This window comes from Dermochelys coriacea, chromosome 5, assembly GCF_009764565.3.
Source record: "Dermochelys coriacea isolate rDerCor1 chromosome 5, rDerCor1.pri.v4, whole genome shotgun sequence".
NCBI lineage: Eukaryota > Metazoa > Chordata > Testudines > Dermochelyidae > Dermochelys > Dermochelys coriacea.
The window spans coordinates 127,394,301-127,415,527 of NC_050072.1; the positions used below are offsets into that span (position 1 = coordinate 127,394,301).

Genomic DNA, 21,227 nt, shown 5'->3' on the forward strand with positions numbered 1-21,227 from the left:
AAGTGAACAGGTGGGTGTAATGCATTCTTGTTGGTCCACCCTGTCTAAAAGGTAGGGGTCTGCATGCAGCGCTGATTGGGTGGCTTCAAGGAGGTAAAGGTCTGGGTAACAATGGAAAGGACAAAAAGATAATGGCATCGCCAGTGAGGACATTTCTGTTGTGACACCCCATTGAACTGCTCTTGTCTAGAGAGAGTTGAAATTTTTCAGAAAGAGAGGGAAGGGGGGGGGTTCAAAAAAATTATCATTGTCCAAAACATTTTTCACCCCACAATCTCTGTCTCTGCTTCCCCTCTCACTGTCTTTGCCCTTTAAATCTGGATTCAGTGGCCATAAAAAGAATGGACCCCATTAACACCTGATCCTGGGCACTCTCTCTGTAGCTGGAATAAATCCTTTCCTCTGTGGGAATGTCTAGAGTAAGGTCCGAACTCTTCATGCCTAGAACCTGAATGCAGGGGAGAATCTGGGATGACCCAAGGGCTGGGAGTTGAAGCTAGACAAATTCAGACTGGAAATAAAGCATTAATTTTTAACAGGGAGAGTCATTAACCATTGAAACAACTTACCAAGGGTTGTGGTGGATTCTCCATCCCTGACCATTTTTAAATCAAGACTGAATGTTTTTCTATTAGATCTGCTCTAGGAATTATTTGAGGGAAGTTCTCTGGCCTCTGCCATACAGGAGGTCAGACTAGATGCCCACAATGGTCCCCTCTGGCCATAGAACTGAGGAATCTATTCTACATCTCTAATCTTTCATGGGAAAGAGAATTTCTTGTAAATTCTTCCATTCTGGCTGAAATTATGAGAAAGAAACAGGCTTGAGATGTCTCTAAATTATAGACATTGTGGGCCTGACCACCTTTGCTGTGATTTTTGTTTCTCTTTATCTCTGTTGCTCTTCCTCTCTTCACTGCCACGTGCACTGACTTATTCCCTGGAGCATCTTGCAGCTTGGCTAACCCCAAAATACATTCCACCTAAAATAAATCACAGTAGTTTAATCACTCAAGTAAACTACCCACAGAAAACTATCGTGTCACCTTAATAGCATCTCTTCTGAAGAAACAGTGTATTAGAAGGATGTTTGGAACTCCCCTCCTACAAGTTATGGTGTGTCATGATCTAGCTATTATGGTTACAGAGGCTATAGCAACAGAGCGTTAATATTTTTTCTTATGCTTGTTCCCTGCTAATACTCCCATTTCCCCGAAGGCTCCGTTTTTAAACCTATTACAAGGGTTTTGGAAGATGGTACATTATTTACCTTTCTCAGCCCATAGCTTACCACGTGCTTTTCTGCCTGTGTACGCATCCCGGGATGTTGTTGCACTACCAGACAAAGCCATGTACTGTAGGTAAAACCATTTACATAGTTGGAGGTCCACATTTTTTTTTTCAGTGAGGGAGAAGTCCTGGCTGAGTGCAGCAGACAGCCCATTGGGAAGGGAGGAGGGAGAGGAGGAGGCTGTGAGGGGTTAGAAGGAAAGCTGGGCTGGGGTCAGAGCTTCAGCACTGTGTCTGAAGAGAAAAGGGGACAAGAGGTTCACCCTTCCAGATGGGGATGGAGCAATCTACTTCTTCAGGGAGCTCTGCTACAGCCTTCCTGTGTGACTTTGGGCAAGTCGCTTCTCCTCTCTGTGACTCCGCTTTCCCTCCCACTCTTTATTGATATGTCTATACTGTGTTGTAAACCTAGGCTCAGAGTCAGGTTTGAGCCCAACTGTCCACCGGTCCACCCAAATCTTTCTGAATCGGGTCAGCAAGCACAGAGGACCTGGGTTCTAGGAGCCACCTGCGGGAGGGGTCAGAGCTTGAGTCCACTGTTTCTCATGTCCAAGCCCTGTCATTTTGCAGTGTGGACAGTACTCAAGCTGCAGAGCTGGTTCAGGTCAGCATAGTGCAGTAGGGACGCATTAGCACAGTTGTGAAACTTGGGTCCAGCAATTGTAAGCCCAGGTTTACAATGCAGTATGGGTGTTCAAGTGCGGGCTTGGATACACCGAATCCGTATCTCACCGGTCTAGGTTTATAATGCTGTGTAGACGTACCCTGTCTATTTTGTATATTAAGTCTTAGTCAGTATAGTACTTAAGCATGTGATAGAGTTGCATTGAATTAAGAATGCTTTCCCGAGTCAGGGCCTTAGATTGTAAGCTATCTGGGGTAGAGGCCATCTCTAATTCTGTGTTATGCAGTGGCCAGCACAATGGACTCTTGATCTCACTTGGGTCCTCTCCCTGCTAACGGAACATAAACAACTGGTGCTTGTCCAGTGTCCTTTCTAAGTGCCTTATAGAAATGTAGGGCTGGAAGGGACTTCAGAAGGTCATCAAGTTCAGCCTCTTGTGCGGAGGCAGGACCAAGTAACCCTAGACCATCCCTGAAAGGGGTTTGTCCAACCTGTTCTTAAAAACCTCCAGTGACAGGGATTCCACAACCTCCCTTGGTAACCCGGCCCAGTGCTTAATTATAGCTAACTATGGCCTGGTTCTGAGGGCCTCCTTCACGGACCTCCATACCGTCAACTCTCCTTTGAGTTGTTGGGGATTGAATGAGCTTATTCTTTCCCAGGATCTGGCCCTATATTAGCACTTCTACATAGATCAGTTAAAAAAAATCATCTGAAGGAGTAAATATCTGTGTTAAAAGGTAACTCCCTTATGCAGAGGGAGGACTGAGAGTGAAGTCTCCTTAAAAGTTGATGTGGGATGCCCATAGTTAACATATTAGCCTGGATTTATTTATTTTTATCCTTGATAAAACATTTAATGTTGCTTAATTCTGCCCCAAGCACTAAGCTGGCTTCCCAGAGAAGAGTCCTGTCATCTGAGCTTTTGATGCTAAAGTTCCTCAGACAGTAGTGTTCAAAATCTCACTTCAGAGGGTGGTTTTGTTTGTGGAGTTTTTTTTTCCCTTTCCTTTCAATATAATCCACAGACAACTCAGTTCAAAACCTATATAGGAAATTCCCTGGAGGATCTTGCTGTAATTTGAGGAATTCAGACTCCTCCTAGTGATTTTTTTGTATTGCCTTTTAAAAACTTGTGATAAATAGTTTTTCACGTTCAAAGGGCTACAGTGTCAAAGCCATCAAGGTAATCTCACTGCCTTGTGCAGGAGCTGGGCATACTTTAGCAGCACTTCCTTTCACACAGCTAACTATCCAAACAGTATCTATCCGCTCAAGACGAGCCCAGCAGCGTCATTATAACCTTTGTTGTTGTTGTTGTTGTTTGTGCTAACCACTCAGGAGCCATGAGAGATCAGGACTCTGCATCCTATTCCTGGCTCTGCCACCGGTATGTTGGGTAACCTTGAGTAAGTCGCTGCCCTGCCTTGTGCCTCAGTTTCCTCTCTATAAAAGGGAGATAATGACTGACCTTCGTTGTAAAGTGCTTTGAGATCTACTGACAAAAAGTGCTATGGAAGAGATAGATATTCTTATTAACAGTATTTCCAACCCCAAGCACTCAGACATCATGTGTCAGGTCCATCCAAAATTATGAGATTAATTTAACAATCATGAACTGCTTTTAAAAACAAAATACGTTTTGAGGTTCTTTTTATTTACTTTCTGGTTTCCGAGCCTTTAGTGGGCACGAAGGTCACATTTTCAAGCTTTCCACTGCAACCATGAGGGCTGGAAACTTACTTTTTCTCTTGCATAAAAACTGAGATTCTCATGGAATCTCGTGACTCCAGCTGCTGGAGACTTAAGAAAAACAGCAAATATTGCAATAAAATCCCACTTTACCCTGATCCTGCAACTGGGCCTGTGTGCGTAGGTGCCTTTGCCTGCACAGTGAAATCAATGACGTTCCAGGGAGGAACAAGGGGCCACCTGCTTTGAATCACATTCAACATCAGAGCCATGGAGCATTAAGTAATTGATAGTGCGTTGCTGGACTGTTGAACTTGTGCTGAGCCACGCTGACTTTAGCAGAGCTTCGTGCACGTGCTGCGACCTGTCTATATGCTGTCTGTTGTGACATCTGGGGGCCTTAATGTGTAAATATGAGTGAGTTCTAATCATGTAACTGAAAAAGATGCCCTAACTGATCACATGAAGGACTGTTTGGTAGGACTGAAGAGAAGACTTAAGGCTCTGGGACATGCTAACAGAGTTATATTCTATGGAACTGGTATTGCAGTAGAATAACAAAACACAAGACATACATACCCGTGTTGATTTGGCACATCTGTACTTGAAAACAAGATCACAGAAAGGCCTTTAAGTACCATACCAAAGAGAAGTTAAGAGCTTCTGTGTATCGGTCCATAAAGCAAGGTTTATTGCTAGAGTTGGACCTTGCAAAGGGAATTAAAACCAATAGTAAAAGGTTCTATAGCCATATAAATAAGAAGAAAACTAAGAAAGAAGTGGGGCCGCTTAACACTGAGGATGGAGTGGAGGTTAAAGATAATCTAGGCATGGCCCAATATCTAAACAAATACTTTGCCTCAGTCTTTAATGAGGCTAAAGAGGATCTTAGGGATAATGGTAGCATGACAAATGGGAATGAGGATATGGAGGCAGATATTACCATATCTGAGGTAGAAGCGAAACTCAAACAGCTTAATGGGAATAAATTGGGGGGCCCAGATAATCTTCATCCAAGAATATTAAAGGAATTGGCACCTGAAATTGAAAGTCCATTAGCACGAATTTTTAATGAATCTGTAAACTCAGGAGTTGTACCGTATGATTGGAGAATTGCTAATATGGCTAATATTTTCAATATATGGCTGTGAAAAAAGCTAATGCGGTTTTGGGATGCATCAGGAGAGGTATTTCCAGTAGGGATAAGGAGGTTTTAGTACCATTATACAAGGCATTGGTGAGACCTCACCTGGAATACTGTGTGCAGTTCTGGTCTCCCATATTTAAAAAGGATGAATTCAAAGTGGAACAGGTACAGAGAAGGGCTACTAGGATGATCCGCGGAATGGAAAACTTGTCTTATGAAAGGAGACTCAAGGAGCTTGGCTTGTTTAGCCTAACTAAAAGAAGGTTGAGGGGAGATATGATTGCTCTCTATAAATATATCCGAGGGATAAATATAGGAGAGGGAGAGGAATTATTTAAGCTCAGCACCAATGTGGACACAAGAACAAATGGGTATAAACTGGCCACCAGGAAGTTTAGACTTGAAATTAGACGAAGGTTTCTAACCATCAGAGGAGTGATGTTCTGGAATAGCCTTCCAAGGGAAGCAGTGGGGGCAAAAGATCTATCTGGCTTTAAGATTCTACTCGATAAGTTTATGGAGGAGGTGGTATGATGGGATAATGTGATTTTGGTAATTAATTGATTTTTAAATATTCAGAGTAAATAGGCCTAATCCCCTGAGATGGGATATTAGATGGGTGGGATCTGAGTTACCCAGGAAAGAATTTTCTGTAGTATCTGGCTGGTTAATCTTGCCCATATGCTCAGGGTTCAGCTGATCGCCATATTTGGGGTCAGGAAGGAATTTTCCTCCAGGGCAGATTGGAAGAGGCCCTGGAGGTTTTTCGCCTTCCTCTGTAGCATGGGGCATGGGTCACTTGAGGGGGGATTCTCTGCTCCTTGAAGTCTTTAAACCATGATTTGAGGACTTCAATAGCTCAGACGTAGGTGAGGTTTTTCGTAGGAGTGGGTGGGTGAGATTCTGTGGCCTGCGTTGTGCAGGAGGTCGGACTAGATGATCAGAATGGTCCCTTCGGACCTTAGTATTTATGAATCTATGAATCTATAAATCAGTGCTACTCATTGCCATTGCTGTGCAGTGTTTGTTTTTCTGAGCAGATCCAAAAATCAAGTTAATTGTAAAGGGATGTGAAGCTGCGGCTTCTCCAAAATCAATGTTTCAACCATTGCTATCAAGGGGCAGGCATGTGTCCTAGCACAACGCCAAAGCTGGTGGTATAGGTGGTACCTGAAAGGTAGAAATACATCTCAGGTGCAGAGTTAATTAGAAAATGGGGGGGGGGTCCTTATGGAAAATTTGTACCGTTTGTCGAAAAACCCTTTTGGCTGAAAAGTTTTGGAGTTTCACGTTTTCAATAAGAAAACCACATTTCCCTCAGAAAACAGACACTTTCTGCAGAAATGTTCATTTTGTCAAAACCCCAATTTTCCATCAAAACCCAAGTTTTGGGAAAAAAAATTAAATAGAAATGTTTTGGTTTTCTGTTTGCTTTTCATAATAATATTTAATAATAAAAACACATTGTGGATAATTTAGGGGGAGAAATAAATTCATTTCCCATGAAAAATAATTGGCATTTTGGATCAGCTGTACAATTTAGCCTTTGGTGATAGGTGATCACACTCAGAGCCTTTGTGTGACTCAGTGACTTATTTTAGATGTTGTTTCTTGATTTTTGTAAAACACAAAAAATGTGTACACTGGTTGTAGCCAATTGGCAACGGCTTATCCTAGTGGTATGGGACGGGACCCCAAAATTGGCTGCAACCCCATTTTAATGGGGTTGCCAGAGCTGGCTTAAACTTGCTGGGGCCTAGGGCCAAAGCCCAAGCCTGAGGCTTCAGCCCTGGACAGCAGGGGTAAGGTTACAGGCCCCCTGCCTGGGGCTGAAGCCCTTGGGTTTTGGTCCCTCCAGCCTAGGGCAGTGGGGCATTGGCTTTGGTCCCCCTACCAACCTGGGTGGTGGGGCTTAGGCAGGTTCAGGCTTCTGTTCCCCCCTCCTGGGATCCTGTAGTAATTTTTGTTGTCAGAAGGGGGTTGTGGTGCAATAAAGTTTGAGAACCCCTGGCCTATCCTGTGATGTGATTTGCAGGAGGACATAACATTTATCTAGCTTTTTAAATGACCACCCTAATATCTAAGCACCTCACAACTTTTAATACAGCATCCCTCTGATGTACATGCAGAGAATTGAGGTGCTGAGAGATTAAGGGCTTTGCTCAAGGTTACACAGTAAAGCTATATCAGAAACACGAGCTGAGCTGAACTCTTCCTGAATTCTACTACAAAAGGCCATCACAAGGCCATCCGTTGTCCAGGTTGTTTTTGCCTCCTTATCCTGTACCTAAATGAGGTGCAGTTAGCTGCTCTACTTACTCCTATCTGAACAAAGTAGACTGAAGCCACCTACAAGGAAAAGTTTCAGAGTAGCAGCCGTGTTAGTCTGTATTCGCAAAAAGAAAAGGAGTACTTGTGGCACCTTAGAGACTAACAAATTTATTAGAGCATAAGCTTTCGTGAGCTACAGCTCACTTCATCGGATGCATCCGATGAAGTGAGCTGTAGCTCACAAAAGCTTATGCTCATATAAATTTGTTAGTCTCTAAGGTGCCACAAGTACTCCTTTTCTTTCTTCAAGGAAAAGTTATCTAATTCTGGAATGCAGGTTAATTGCATCAGAGTTGCTAACAACATCATCCTCTTGGTGTTTACCGTTTGCATGTACCAGTAGCTAAATTCAAAAAGGATATCAGGCAACTGCCAACTGGATTGTATGTATGATTTTCAGAGGGAAGAGTTGTGTGAACTTGTTGCATAAAATATTAGACTGAAAAAGGTGAGAATGATTCATAATAGTGAAAGAAACTCTGAAAACTTGGAATGCAGATTGAAACAGAAATGGAGAAGTCCATTTCACATATTGAAACGATACCACCACTTACTCACAGTGACATCTATTGCAAAAATACAGTAATTAGGAGTTTTCAAGCTCACTTTGGCTCATTGGAATCCTAAGCACACATTAAAAATCCATCATCTATTTTACAAGGGGTAGAGATTTAATAAGCAAGGCATTCATAGATTTAATAAGCAAGACATTTCAGTACAAGAACATCACATCACATCTTCCATTCTGCTGGAGTTTCTTTCCATTAATTAATTTTAGTCTGCTTTTGTATAAAAATGCCAATGAATTGGTATTTCTTTGAGTAGGGTGTGGATGTGTTTAATGATGTGAAATTCCTTCAGGTCTGATCATTCAGTACAATGGAAGAATGTGGGGAAATTGAGAGGGGTGTAAAGACCCACAAAACTCCAGTTATATGAATTAGCAAAGTTAATTCAGAAATACACAAAATTACAGGCTATCAGAACAATACTTGTTGGGGAAAAGAAATTATCAGTAATAGAGGAGCCTAGACTCTGACCATGGACATCAATGGCCCTACTCTCATGCTTAAAGTTCAGGGGACTGAGTCAGGACCCCGGTTGTAATAAGAATTTAGGGTGACCACTGGAGGCATCCGTGATTGGGCAAATGCAGAGACATACATGTGTCTTTACAGAACTTAAATACTATCACTGGGCTACTGTTCCATCCACTCCAACTCATGTACACATAAAGACAAATTGCACCATGATAGAGATGACCATTTCAGTAGAGTAACCAAGGCATGTGCTGACATTCCCAACAGCTGCCAGTCAGACAGATTCAGGGAAGAAAGCTGGGGAAATATTGATAGTAATGGGTTCCAAGCTTCCAGCTTTTTGCCCTACTGGAAAAGATGAGGTGGACAGATTTGTACATCTGAGCTGTCCAACCAGGGAACAATTGGAGACACCTATTGATCATTGCTGAGAAAGTTACCAGTATAATGGACTTCCAGGTGGAAAAGAGATAATTATTTACAGATTTCAGTGTCAATTCAGGTAACAGATGAGTAAACCAACAATTTCTAAGCTGTTAGAAAATCAAGTTGATGCTATGAATATGTCCCCTTCACACAAACAAGAATATATCCCATTAAAATTCATTGTAGCTCATTAAAATTCATTTATCACAGCACAATTTTAATCTGCAGTAGGAGGGATTTCACTTTAGAAGCATGTTCTCTTATGATTTGTCTGGATTATCAGTCATTCTCAGAAGCAACATTCTACTTCAGGTGCATTTTTCTTAGTCTATGGGTAAAAATACAATGAGATCTTGCTACTTTATCACAGTCCAGTAATGAGTCTCTGAGTTTTGAATATTAAACGCAGGGCCATCTAGGAGCTGTTCTGGTTTCCCACTGGAACTTTGGGAGAGGAAGCTGCCCCAAGAGATGAGCGAGACGTTGGCCATCTTGTTCCTTTAAAATAACACAACAAAAATACCAAGAGGACAAACGAATAAGAAAGACCACAGAGAGGAACAAAAGGAAATGTTAAATTTCAGGGGGGATGGGTAATTAAAAACAGAAATGTACTGTAAAACCTAATCTTGAAGTGTTGTCATCTTTGAAAACCTCATCAAAGATTCCACTTGCTATTAGGAACTGGAGGAAATTATGCTTACTCAAAGAACTGTAGAAGCTTTGACAAGCTCTTCAATTAAAAACTGAACTCTCATGAACTTCTTGGTCTCAGGAGAAACCAAACTAAACATGAGCTCTGATAACATCCTCTTCAACATGGAAGCTCGATGTCTTAATTATTGGGTCCATTTTGGCATAGAACAGCACTGTGGAATACCTCTTATATAGGGAATTTAGTCTGATGTCATAAACAACTTTTGCAGTGTCAATCAGGAGGAACAGTTTCTGTGATTTAAAAAAAGGAATCCACTAATATTTCTGTGCATAAAAGCACTGGGTTGGGTTAACAGTCATTCCTGAAGTCATGTTGTTGCACTAAGGAATGGGTGTTGGTGAAAACATTCACAAATCCTGATATTTTTGATGAATTTAGCATGAATGATCTTTTTTCACAACAGAAGTTGACTATTCATTGTTCTCCTGCTTAAAATGGTTCAGTCATCCAACCAGATACCAGAAACATTACCATATGACTGAGGTGAGCCACCACACAACACAAATAACACACAGGGACTGTCCAAAGTGATCAGTTCACAAACACCACGTAGTCTGAAAATGTTTTGTGTAAACTCTTCTATGAGTAACCATATAAAGAATGGTTTAAAAGGGGCTTAGGCCTTTTTTACACATATAAGTCGTACTGTTTGAATCCGCCAGTATAAGTAAAGTGGTACAACCCCCTAAGGGGGATGTCATTGTGCTGTTCTAAATGTGCTTATAGCAGTACAACTTATTCCCATGTAGGAAGTGAAATAAAATATGCTGGTATAAGGCACCTTTGGACCAGTATAATAGCATCTGCAACAGGGGCTGAAGTGGTAAAAAAAAAAATAAAATAAAAAATCACTCTCTTAACTGGCATAATCATGTTGGTACAAAACCTGTGTGTAGGCCAAGCATAGGCCCATAAAGAACAGTTCAGTGTAGACTGTAAGCTCTTCAAGGCAGGGAGCATCTACTGCTCTGTTTGTACAGCACCTAGTGCAATGGGACCCCACTCTTGGGTGGCCTTTAGGCACTGCTGTAATAAATGTGGTTATTAATAAGAATAATTGGTTGTACAACCAATGGGTGAATTTGTTTCTCGTGACAAACAGATCTATCCCAACCTACAAAACTTCAGCTATTCTTGTCCTGTGTCCTTTTTGAGACAGGCCTGCCAGCCATGCAGTAGTTTTGTGATATGTGAAACACCTCCAGATTCATTTTGACTTGAGGCTTCCACTTCTGTAGATGAAAGGCTAGTGCACTACCCAGCCTGCCATTGACATTCTCTGAACATAATGCAATTTTATAATTTCTTTTTGGATCAGAGATCGAATGCAAACCTTGGGCTTGATTCTGATTTCACCAGTCTGCATGCACTCGCATGCTCTGTCCTGGGATTTAGGAAATGTGGATCAGTTCCTGCCTTTATTCCAGATTTCCTTTGTGACCTTGGGCAAATCACTCAATTTCTCAGTGCCTCAACTGTGCTTCTACATAGTATCCTTTTCTCTCACCCGTTGTCTGTCTTGTCTATTTAGACTGTAAGCTCTTGTCTTTTACTGTGTGTATGTGGAGCACCTCGCATTGGGAGGCTGTGATGTTGGCTAGGGCCTCCATGCCCTGCTGTAAATAATAACAATAATAAATAACTGACTTCCAGGAATTTGCTCCTGGTTTACACTGGTGTAAATGTAATCAGAATCAGATCCTCTGCTGCTTCTTTGCTGGGGAAGGGGGCCTTGTTAAGCTTGTTGCCTGGGTCCCTTGAGTCCTGGGTTCAGTTCTTGCTCTCCCACAGGCTTCCAGTGTGACCTTAGACAAGTCACTTCATTTCTCTGTGCCTCAGTTCTGCATCTGTGTAATAACAATTCCCTCTCTCACGGAGTGGTGCTGAGATATTAGCGAGGAGCCCAGACACTCTGCCTAGCAGGGCAATATGGAAAGAATTGGGAAACATTTCGGGCAAATAGAAATTTTGCCAAAAAATGCATTGGTTGTAGGGCGTGTCTCCAAAACTATTTGCGAATTTGGATCAGCTTTGCATAATCATTTCCTCCAAAAACACCCAGAAAACATTTTTTCCTAAAAAGAACATTTTGTTTAGATTTTTTTTTCATTTCAAAATGGCATTTCATTTTCACATTTGGCCAATTTAAATAAAAAAGATGAAAACCACCTCAAAAGAGCCACATCGAAACACAACACTAAAAAATAAGTATCACTGTAGTCATAGTTTGAAATCGACTAAAATGGTGTGGTTGTTTCAAAACAAAATTTTTATTTTTTTAGAGGTGTTTCAATTTGATAAAAAATTTGGGGGAAAGAGATTTTGTTTCAAATCAAACTGGATTTTGAGGGAGGATTTTCTGGCTTGGCCACTGAACCAAAAAATCCATTATTCACTTAGCTCTGAACATGAATGCCTACGCTGGAGCTGGATTTCAGAACCTGACCTATGTCCTGGATAGGAAACTCTGCTATGATCAGGATCTGAGTTTGAGTGCTAGCTGGGAATGGAGCTTTGGCCATGCACAGGTCCACACCTCTGAAAGGCATTCTCCTCTTTTAAATGCAAAACAGTCTGCACAAAATTCATGGTGCTTCATCAGATGGACATCAGGGTGAAAGTAACAGGAAAAGCTACAATCATTTTTCTTAGATAACTGTCACCTTGTATAATTCTTCCTAGCATGGGAGTGAAGGTCTCACGCACCAGTGGGAATGGAAACCCATGTGCATTATAAACTGTTCCTCTGGAGTTGGACTAGACCTCACTGACTCAGGAGCAGGCACGGACATTTTGAGGTAGAATGAGTAGCTCATTCGGGCTCATCTCTCTCCCCTCTTTCACCAGATACTACATGAGAATGAAAGGAACTTTGGACTCTATCCAAGTGGATGCAAATCAAGCCAGTCTGCAGTTTCTTGATGAGTTTGTTTGCTTGAGTGTTTGTTTGAGTGTTAGCTACTTCTAGGTTGACGAGATGTCTCAATTTTATAAGGACAGTCCCGACATTTGGGGCTTTTTCTTATATAGGTGCCTATTACCCCACATACCTCATCCCGATTTTTCATACTTGCTATCTGGTCACCCTAGCTACGTCCCATTGTTTTGTGAATATCCCCGACATCAGCCAGGGAAGGCGTAAATGAGGGTAAAACAGCAATAATAATAATAATAAGGATGCCCTTAGCATTTATTACATATAATACTTGCCTGATCCTCCTCTTGCTGTAGGTCAGGAGTAACTACATGGCAGCACAACGCAGTTATGATACTGTAAAACTGGTGCGAGATGCGAATCCAGTGCCATGTGTTAGAAATGCATTACAATCATTAACTAATTGCAGGTTGAGTCCTCCCGACACTGGAATAGGGCTTCCTCAGGTGAGTAAGGGTTTGCAGGACTGAGCCCTCTGTGAGTGAGGGATTATTACCCCCATTACAGAGATGGGGAAACTGAGGCAGAGAGCTGAAGCGATTTTTCCCAAGGCCACACAGATTTATTATTATGTGTATTATGGTAGCAACTAAAGGCCAGTGCCCCATTGTCCTAAGTGCCATACAAACATATAAAAAAGAGACAGTCTCTAGCTGGAGAGCAAAGATTAAAACTCACAAACGCCTAAGACCCAACTTTCCAGTCATTCCTTTAGGCCATGCTACTTCCAACAGCCCCCTCTGTTGTGTTCTTTCTTCATGCCCTAGAAACATTTGCTAAGAATATGTGTCTCAGAAAGGCATAATGAAACTGGAAGATGTCAATACAACATTAAATATTATTAAGGATACGATTCTGTCATGGAGGTCATAGATTCTGTGATTTTCTGGAACCTCCATGATTTCTTCTGGAGTAGCTTTCAGCCCTGGAGCTGCCAGACCAGCAGCTGCCAGAGCAGCTGATCGGTGACCAGCCCCAGGGCTGCCAAACAGCTGACTGGCAGCCAGCCCTGGGCCACCGGAGTAGTGGCTGAGGTTGGGTTAACCCCCTGGAGCTGGAGCAGCTGCAAGCCCCTGGCAGAGCTCTGTTTGTCTTCCCCCCGCAGGATATTTTCAAAGTCAGGGACAGGTTGCGGGCTAGTGTGAATTTTTGTTTATTGCCCGTGACCTGTCCCTGATTTTGACTAAAAATACCATGATAGAATCTTAACCTTAAATATTATTGATTGCATTTTCGAAGGGGCTTCAATCCAATATCTAAATTTTCACTTGCAAATTTGCCTGCATAAATTATTTGCACTTCAGCTTGGGATTTCTGTGCACAAATGAGATTGTTGACTGTCTAACTCTTATTTGCTCCCACAAATGTTATTTAATTGGGAAAATTCATTCTTGTTCCATGCACAAATGACTGTTCCTGGAAAACAGAGGGCACAGATTTAGAGGCTGCTTTTAAAAATCAGTCTGTTGAATTACAGGATAATAGTGAAGGGTGATCTAGTGAGTAAGCAAGGATATTACCTCTTGGTCCAAAGTGCTGCAGGTAGCAGTGATTGCAGTAGGGTTTGTCATCATACTGTGAAAGAAGAACAGCAAGGTTTAGTGACAACTAAGGACTAGTTCTAGGAACTAGATTTTTCCTACACACTGTAAACCCCTAAAGCACCACTTGTGATAATATCTTGTATATTGTTTCAGAGTCTTCCTTCCAGTTTGTCTCTGAGTATTCACGGTGTAGGTGTGGATTTATAAAGCCCTGCATGGCTTAGGACTTCTGCATTAAGAAACCATCTTTCATTCCTTGTTTTACTTCCTGTCACAGATGTGGTCAGGCTCCCCTATTGGCCGCCCGCTAGCTTAAGAACATAAGAACGGTCATACTGGGCCAGACCAACGGACCGTATAGCCCAGTATCCTGTCTTCCAACGGTGGCCAATGCCAGGTGTCCCAGAGGGAATGAACAGAAAAGGCAATCATCAAGTGATCTCGTCATCCTTTCCCATCTCGTCATCCTTTCCCAGTGACTGGCAAACAGCTTGCTGTAAGGAATCCAACCGCTGGAGCCCTGGATGTTTTAAGCTTCCCTGGGCCTCAATAGGCTGCAGTAGATTCATAGATTCATAGATATTAAGGTCAGAAGGGACCATTCTGATCATCTAGTCCAACCTCCTGCACAACGCAGGCCACAGAATCTCACCCACCCACTCCTACGAAAAACCTCACCTATGTCTGAGCTATTGAAGTCCTCAAATCGTGGTTTAAAGACTCCAAGGAGCAGAGAAGTCTCCCTCAAGTCAACCATGCCCCATGCTACAGAGGAAGGCAAAAAACCTCCAGGGCCTCTTCCAATCTGCCCTGGAGGAAAATTCCTTCCCGACCCCAAATATGGCGATCGGCTAAACCCTGAGCATATGGGCAAGATTCACCAGCCAGATACTACAGAAAATTCTTTCCTGGGTAACTCAGATTCCATCTATCTAATATCCCATCTCAGGGGATTAGTCCTATTTACCCTGAATATTTAAAAATCAATTACTTACCAAAATCACATTATCCCATCATACCATCTCCTCCATAAACTTATCAAGTAGAATCTTAAAACCAGATAGATCTTTTGCCCCCACTGCTTCCCTTGGAAGGCTATTTCAAAACTTCACTCCTCTGATGGTTAGAAACCTTCGTCTAATTTCAAGTCTAAACTTCCTGGTGGCCAGTTTATACCCATTTTTTTTGTGTCCACATTGCTGCTGAGCTTAAATAATTCCTCTCCCTCTCCTATATTTATCCCTCTGATATATTTATAGAGAGCAATCATATCTCTCCTCAACCTTCTTTTAGTTAGGCTAAACAAGCCAAGCTCCTTAAGTCTCCTTTCATAAGACAAGTTATCCATTCCTCGAATCATCCTAGTAGCCCTTCTCTGTACCTGCTCCAGTTTGAATTCATCCTTTTTAAACATGGGAGACCAGAACTGCACACAGTATTCTAGGTGAGGTCTCACCAGTGCCTTCTATAATGGTACTAAAACCTCCTTATCCCTACTGGAAATGCCTCTCCTGATGCATCCCAAAACCGCATTACCTTTTTTCACAGCCATATCAAATTGGCAGCTCATAGTAATTCTATGATCAACCAATACTCCAATGTCCTCCTCCTCTTCCGTTACTTCTAATGGATGCGTCCCCAGCTTATAACTAAAATTCTTGTTATTAATCCCTAAATGCATAACCTTACACTTCTCACTATTAAATTTCATGCTATTACTATTACTCCAGTTTACAAGGTCATCCAGATCCTCCTGTATAATATCCCGATCCTTCTCTGAATTGGCAATACCTCCCAGTTTTGTATCATCTGCAAACTTTATTAGCACACTCCCACTTTTTGTGCCAAGGTCAGTAATAAAAAGATTAAATAAGATTGGTTCCAAAACCGATCCCTGAGGAACTTCACTGGGAACCTCCCTCCAGCCTGACAGTTCACCTTTCAGTCGGACCCGTTGCAGTCTCCCCTTTAACCAATTCCTTATCCACCTTTTGATGTTCATATTGATCCCCATCTTTTCCAATTTCACTAATAATTCTCCATGTGGCACGGTATCAAATGCCTTACTGAAATCTAGGTAAATTAGATCCACTGCATTTCCTTTATCTAAAAAAATCTGTTTCTTTTTCAAAAAAGGAGATTAGGTTGGTTTGGCACGATCTACCTTTTGTAAAACCATGTTGTATTTTGTACCATTTACCATTGACTTCAATGTCCTTAACTAATTTCTCCTTCAAAATTTTTTCCAGGACCTTCCATACTACAGATGTCAAACTAACTGGCCTGTAGTTACCCGGATCACTTTTTTCCCCTTTCTTAAAAATAGGAACTATATTAGCAATCCTCCAATCATTCGGTACTACTCCTGAGTTTACAGATTCATTAAAAATTCTTGCTAATGGGTTTGCAATTTCAGGTGCCAATTCCTTTAATATTCTTGGATGAAGATTATCTGCGCCCCCCGATTTAGTCCCATTAAGCTGTTTGAGTTTTGCTTCTACCTCAGATAAAGTAATATCTACCTCCATATCCTCATTCCCATTTGTCATGCTACCATTTTCCCTAAGATCCTCTTTAGCCTTATTAAAGACTGAGGCAAAGTATTTGTTTAGATATTGGGCCATGCCTAGATTATCTTTAACCTCCAGTCCATCCTCAGTGTTTAGCGGCCCCACTTCTTCTTTCTTAGTTTTCTTCTTATTTATATGGCTATAGAACCTTTTACTATTGGTTTTAATTCCCTTCGCAAGATCCAACTCTACTCGACTTTTAGCCCGTCTCACTTTATCCCTACATGTTCTGACCTCAATTAGGTAGCTTTCCTTGTTGATCCCTCCCATCTTCCACTCCCTGTATGCTTTCTGCTTCTTCTTAATCACCTCTCTAAGATGCTTGGTCTACAACTCCTTCCTATGATTTTTTCCCTTTTCTTGGGATACAGGCTTCCGATAGCTTCTGCAGCTTTGATTTAAAGTATTCCCAGGCCTCCTCTACCTTTAGATCCATAAGTTCTTCAGTCCAATCCACTTCCCTAACTAATTTCTTTAATTTTTGAAAGTCAGCCCTTTTGAAATCAAAAACTCTAGTTGCAGATTTATTTTTGTTAATCCTTCTGTTCAGTTTGAACTGAATTAGCTCATGATCACTTGAGCCAAGATTGTCCCCTACAACCATTTCTTCTATGAGGTCCTTGCTACTCACCAAAACCAAATCTAAAATGGCATCCCCTCTAGTCGGTTCAGCAACTATTTGATGAAGGAATCCATCAGCTATCGCATCTAGGAAAATCTGAGCCTTATTATTATTACTAGCACTGGTCCTCCAGTCTATATCTGGGAAGTTAAAGTCTCCCATGATCACGCAGTTTCCATTAGTATTTACTTTATTAAAAACATTAAAAAGGGCTCTATCCATATCCAAATTAGATCCCAGAGGTCTATAGCACACCCCAAGCACTATCGTAGGAGAGGCTTTACTAGTTATCTTCCCCAATGTAATTTTTGCCCAGACGGACTCTGTCTTATCCATTGCATCACTTCTTATTTCTTTACATTCTACCTCATCATTGATATACAATGCTACTCCACCACCTTTATCTTTGTTTCTGTCTTTCCTAAACAGCACATACCCTTCAATACCTGTAGTCCAGTCATGACTACTATTCCACCATGTTTCTGTTATCCCTATAAAATCTGGTTTCACTTCCTTCACCAGTAGCTCTAGTTCCTCCATTTTGTTACCTAGGCTCCTCGCATTAGTGTACAAACACCTTAATTTTTGCTGTTTGGCCTCGCTCACATTTTGTACCCTATTAGGCACAGTCATTCTACAGCCAGTATAACCTATTAGACTAGTATCCACACCGCCCTCGCTCCTTATATACATTCTCCTACACACGGCTGTATCCTTTCTTACTTAGTCGTCTATCCTCTCAATGTTAAAATCTGGCATGGAGATTACCTGGACATCTCCCAACCATCTTCCCCAGATTCCTAGTTTAAAGCTCTCTTTATCAGTTGTGCCAGCCTCCATCCTAGAAGTCTATTTCCTTCCCTACTCAGATGAAGTCCATCCCGAGAGAACTGTCCTCTGTCCATGAATGCCTCCCAATGGCCATACATCCCAAAGCCCTCCTTATAGCACCACTGCCTAAGCCATCTGTTGACAGTCATAATCTTGTCACACCTTTGTTGCCCTTCTCTAGGAACAGGAAGGATCCCACCAAAGATCACCTGAGCCTCAATTTCCTTAAGCGTCTTCCCCAACCTAGCATAGTCTCCCTTAATACTTTCCAGCGAGAATCTAGCTGTATCATTTGTTCCCACATGAAGGATAATTAGGGGATTCTTTCCCGCTCCCTTTAGGATCCTTTTCAACCTCAGGTCTACATCCCGTATTGGTTCCTCTCTTGGTCTTTCTTGCAAATTCATTGGGTGCTGACTCTGTCTCTTACCTTGTCATGGAAATGGAGCCCCTCAGCCCACCTGCCTTAGACCCCATGGTCCAGTGTTGACCCCTAAGGTACCCCAGTAGCTTAAACACTGCCTCTCCCAGAACTCCACCCAAAGGTCTGAGCCTGCTGCGTTACAGTTTAGCTCCCTCAGGAGGCATGTGGTAGGTGTTGCACCCAGACACTATGCACAAAATTCCAACACATTATTGCTCTTTAGTTAATCACATAAACACACAGACACATACAAAAATAATAAACTCTATACACATTTCCCTTCTCCGGCTTATCCTTCCTTTGGGAGTCCTGGGGGACTACCTGTGTTCTAGTAGGTAAGAAGGCAGGCAGCATTCCCCATTTCCCCCCCCCCCCCCCCCCGCCCACCTCATCCGGGTCCTACTGCAGCTTCTCTCATCTTTAACTCATGGCAAATGGCCAAAGAGACCTCCTCTGTCAGGTGACTCCCTGGTCAGCCTCAACAGGTGACCCCAGAGTCCCGAGAGCCAGTCTGTTGCTTAGAGCGATTCCATTTCAATGGCTGAGCACTCAAGTCAACAACCCTCTCGTTATCCCTTGGCCACCAGGAATTCTAGTCCAAAACGGAGGTAGCAGGACCACCAAGAAGGTAAAGAGCCCCACATCCAAATGGAGCCTGCGGCCTAGCAAAGAGTTCATACAGGGAGTTCATAATCCCACACAGAACTCATAAACTGTACAGACAGATTCCCCCACCCGTCACACATCCACACTTGAGATCTACTGGGATGTTCAAGCTTAGAATCCCCACGTTTAAAGGTGGGGGAGAGAATGGTGGCAGGATGTTTCCATTTAAGGACTCTCAGCTCTAGAATTCACTTTGGTCTTGTCAGATGTTGGCTGCGTGTTCTCTCTGTGTGCTGCACTAGCTCTGCGCAGATAGCTGAGGCAGCAGACCTCGATCATACTGCCCAAGAAAACCACAGACCCGTTTCAGTAGTGAAGGCGCCCAGCCAGGTTTATTGGTGACAAAGCACGGTCCTAGCTCCCCAGATCAACGTCTACGTTACACTAGCACATGTGTGCCCATGACGATGGACCACCTCAGTCAGTGGCAGGACTTTCCACTGCCCCACTAGGCTGACTAGATACACTCCCTCTGAGACCCCTCTTTATACACCAGTACAAACAAGTGACGTATCAGCCCTCTGACATGGTTAGCTACTGCCCCCTGACATGGGTTGTTACCACATATTACCTTGTACATGTTGGTTTGATAAAAAGTCTCTAATCCAACACACTGTCATCCTGACCTTATCACTAAGAGGGGGTCAGTGTATCCTTGTATCATCTTCGGGGAGTGTGTTTGTACCATGCTTGGTATCAGAGTGTTCTGGTACCCCCCTTCTGGAATGTGTCCTGTGCCCAGCACTTCTCAGGAATGTGTGTGTTTTTTGCAATACCAGCCCTATTCTTGCCAGGTTCAGTGAACCTGCTCACAGCCTGTCTCTTGCTAACTTTCCTTTATATTAGCAAAGCTTGACAACTACTTTAGTTCAGGCCTCTGATACAAGGCCTCATGTCTCAGGCTCTCTTTCTACTACACTTGGGTCAGAGACTTTTCAGTCATGGTGCAAGAATCAGCTGTTTATCTGGGCCTTCGTAGACGAGGCAGACTGAGCGAGTAAGGCATGATTATTTGTATTTGTGGAAGGGTGTTGATTTGGTATCTATTTGAGTTATTTATGTCTGTATTGGAATGTAACAGTAAAATATACTTAGAGACTGTGACAGGTGCTTGTGGCAGGGGGCAAGGGGCACTACTTGATCACTAGCAAACAAATTGCAGTTTCTTTTTTCGTCCCTTTCCACAGGTGTTCAGTGGAGGATAAGGAAGCAAGGATCAAGAGTGCAGGCCACTTAGCTATTCCTGTGACATGGTGGGAGGATTCATGTAGTAGGAATGTTATCACCTATTTAGGCAGGACAGAGTGGGCAGCAGATACCAGCACCTGCTTTAGAGTTGCCATCAGTTCAAAGCACAGGACCTGGAGTGCTTCTGCATCAGTGTTCTCACTGATGAGCCACAAGGTGGGAGACAGGTGGGAGTTTGTTACAAACATTGAGAGCAGGATAAGCAGCTCTTTAAACATCTATTTGCAATGTACAGAAAGAATAAATGTTGTCATTGGGGTGTTCAGTCGGAGGGACATATGCAGGAAGTTTGAAGCTGCCACTATTTAAACGTCCTTTGAGTTTCTTAAAACTATAGATGATGATTTCCTAACATTAAGTGTATTATATCCAACTAGGAGCAGTTCTATATTAGACCTTATTCTGACAGATAAAGAAGAATTGATCATTGAGCTAAGAATTAGCGGTTGCCGAAGAGCAAGTACTCATGACCTAATTACATTTGTTATGTTCAAAGAGGATATAGTCCTGACTATTAATATATATACTTTGCATTTTAACAGGGCAATTTTTCTGATGCTGGAAACAATTATGATCAAAATTGATTGGAAGAAAAAAATTTTAAAAATGGATAACTGGGAGTGTTTAAGAAAGCTTTACTAAATATCTAAATAAACCACAATCCTGCAACCCTAAAAGAAGTCTTATTCACATAAAATATCATTCTGATTAAGAAAGGAAGTGAAATCAGCTATAAAAAATAAAGTACAATATATAACAAATTGAAAAAGAGGGAAGTTGTAATGACTATAAATTAGCAGTTATGAAATTCAGACAATTGATAATGGAAGCTAAAGGTATCAGTGAAAAGGTATGGACATAAATCGAGAACAAAAGAATTTCTAGAAATAACAGAGGTTCTTTAATAGACAGATATGATAAAATTGTAAATAATTCTGAAGAAAAAGCAGAAGGATTGAATAATTTTTGTTGTGCAATTGGAAAGAAGCTGCATGATGTTAGAGAAATGTTAGAGGAATAATGAAATACTTTTTATTCCAACAATAACTAGGCAAGTTGTTATAAAGTAACTCCTAAAGTTAAACATTTTTAAATCTGCAGGATCAGATAACTGGCAC

The 21,227-nt window shown here is 42.0% G+C and overlaps 1 protein-coding gene across 1 annotated transcript in view; it reads right to left on the minus strand.

Annotated features, from left to right (window-relative positions):
* Positions 1 to 7,737: 7,737 nt before the first annotated feature.
* LOC119856408 (cysteine-rich protein 1-like) overlaps positions 7,738 to 21,227 on the minus strand; it is a 58,294-nt gene continuing 44,804 nt past the window's right edge. The window contains exons 3-4 of the mRNA XM_038403882.2: positions 13,725 to 13,779; positions 7,738 to 9,049 (exon numbers count right to left, since the gene is read on the minus strand). Of these exons, the coding sequence (XP_038259810.1) occupies positions 8,967 to 9,049; positions 13,725 to 13,779 (138 nt within the window). The 3' untranslated portion in view covers positions 7,738 to 8,966. The remainder of the gene's footprint in view (positions 9,050 to 13,724; positions 13,780 to 21,227) is intronic.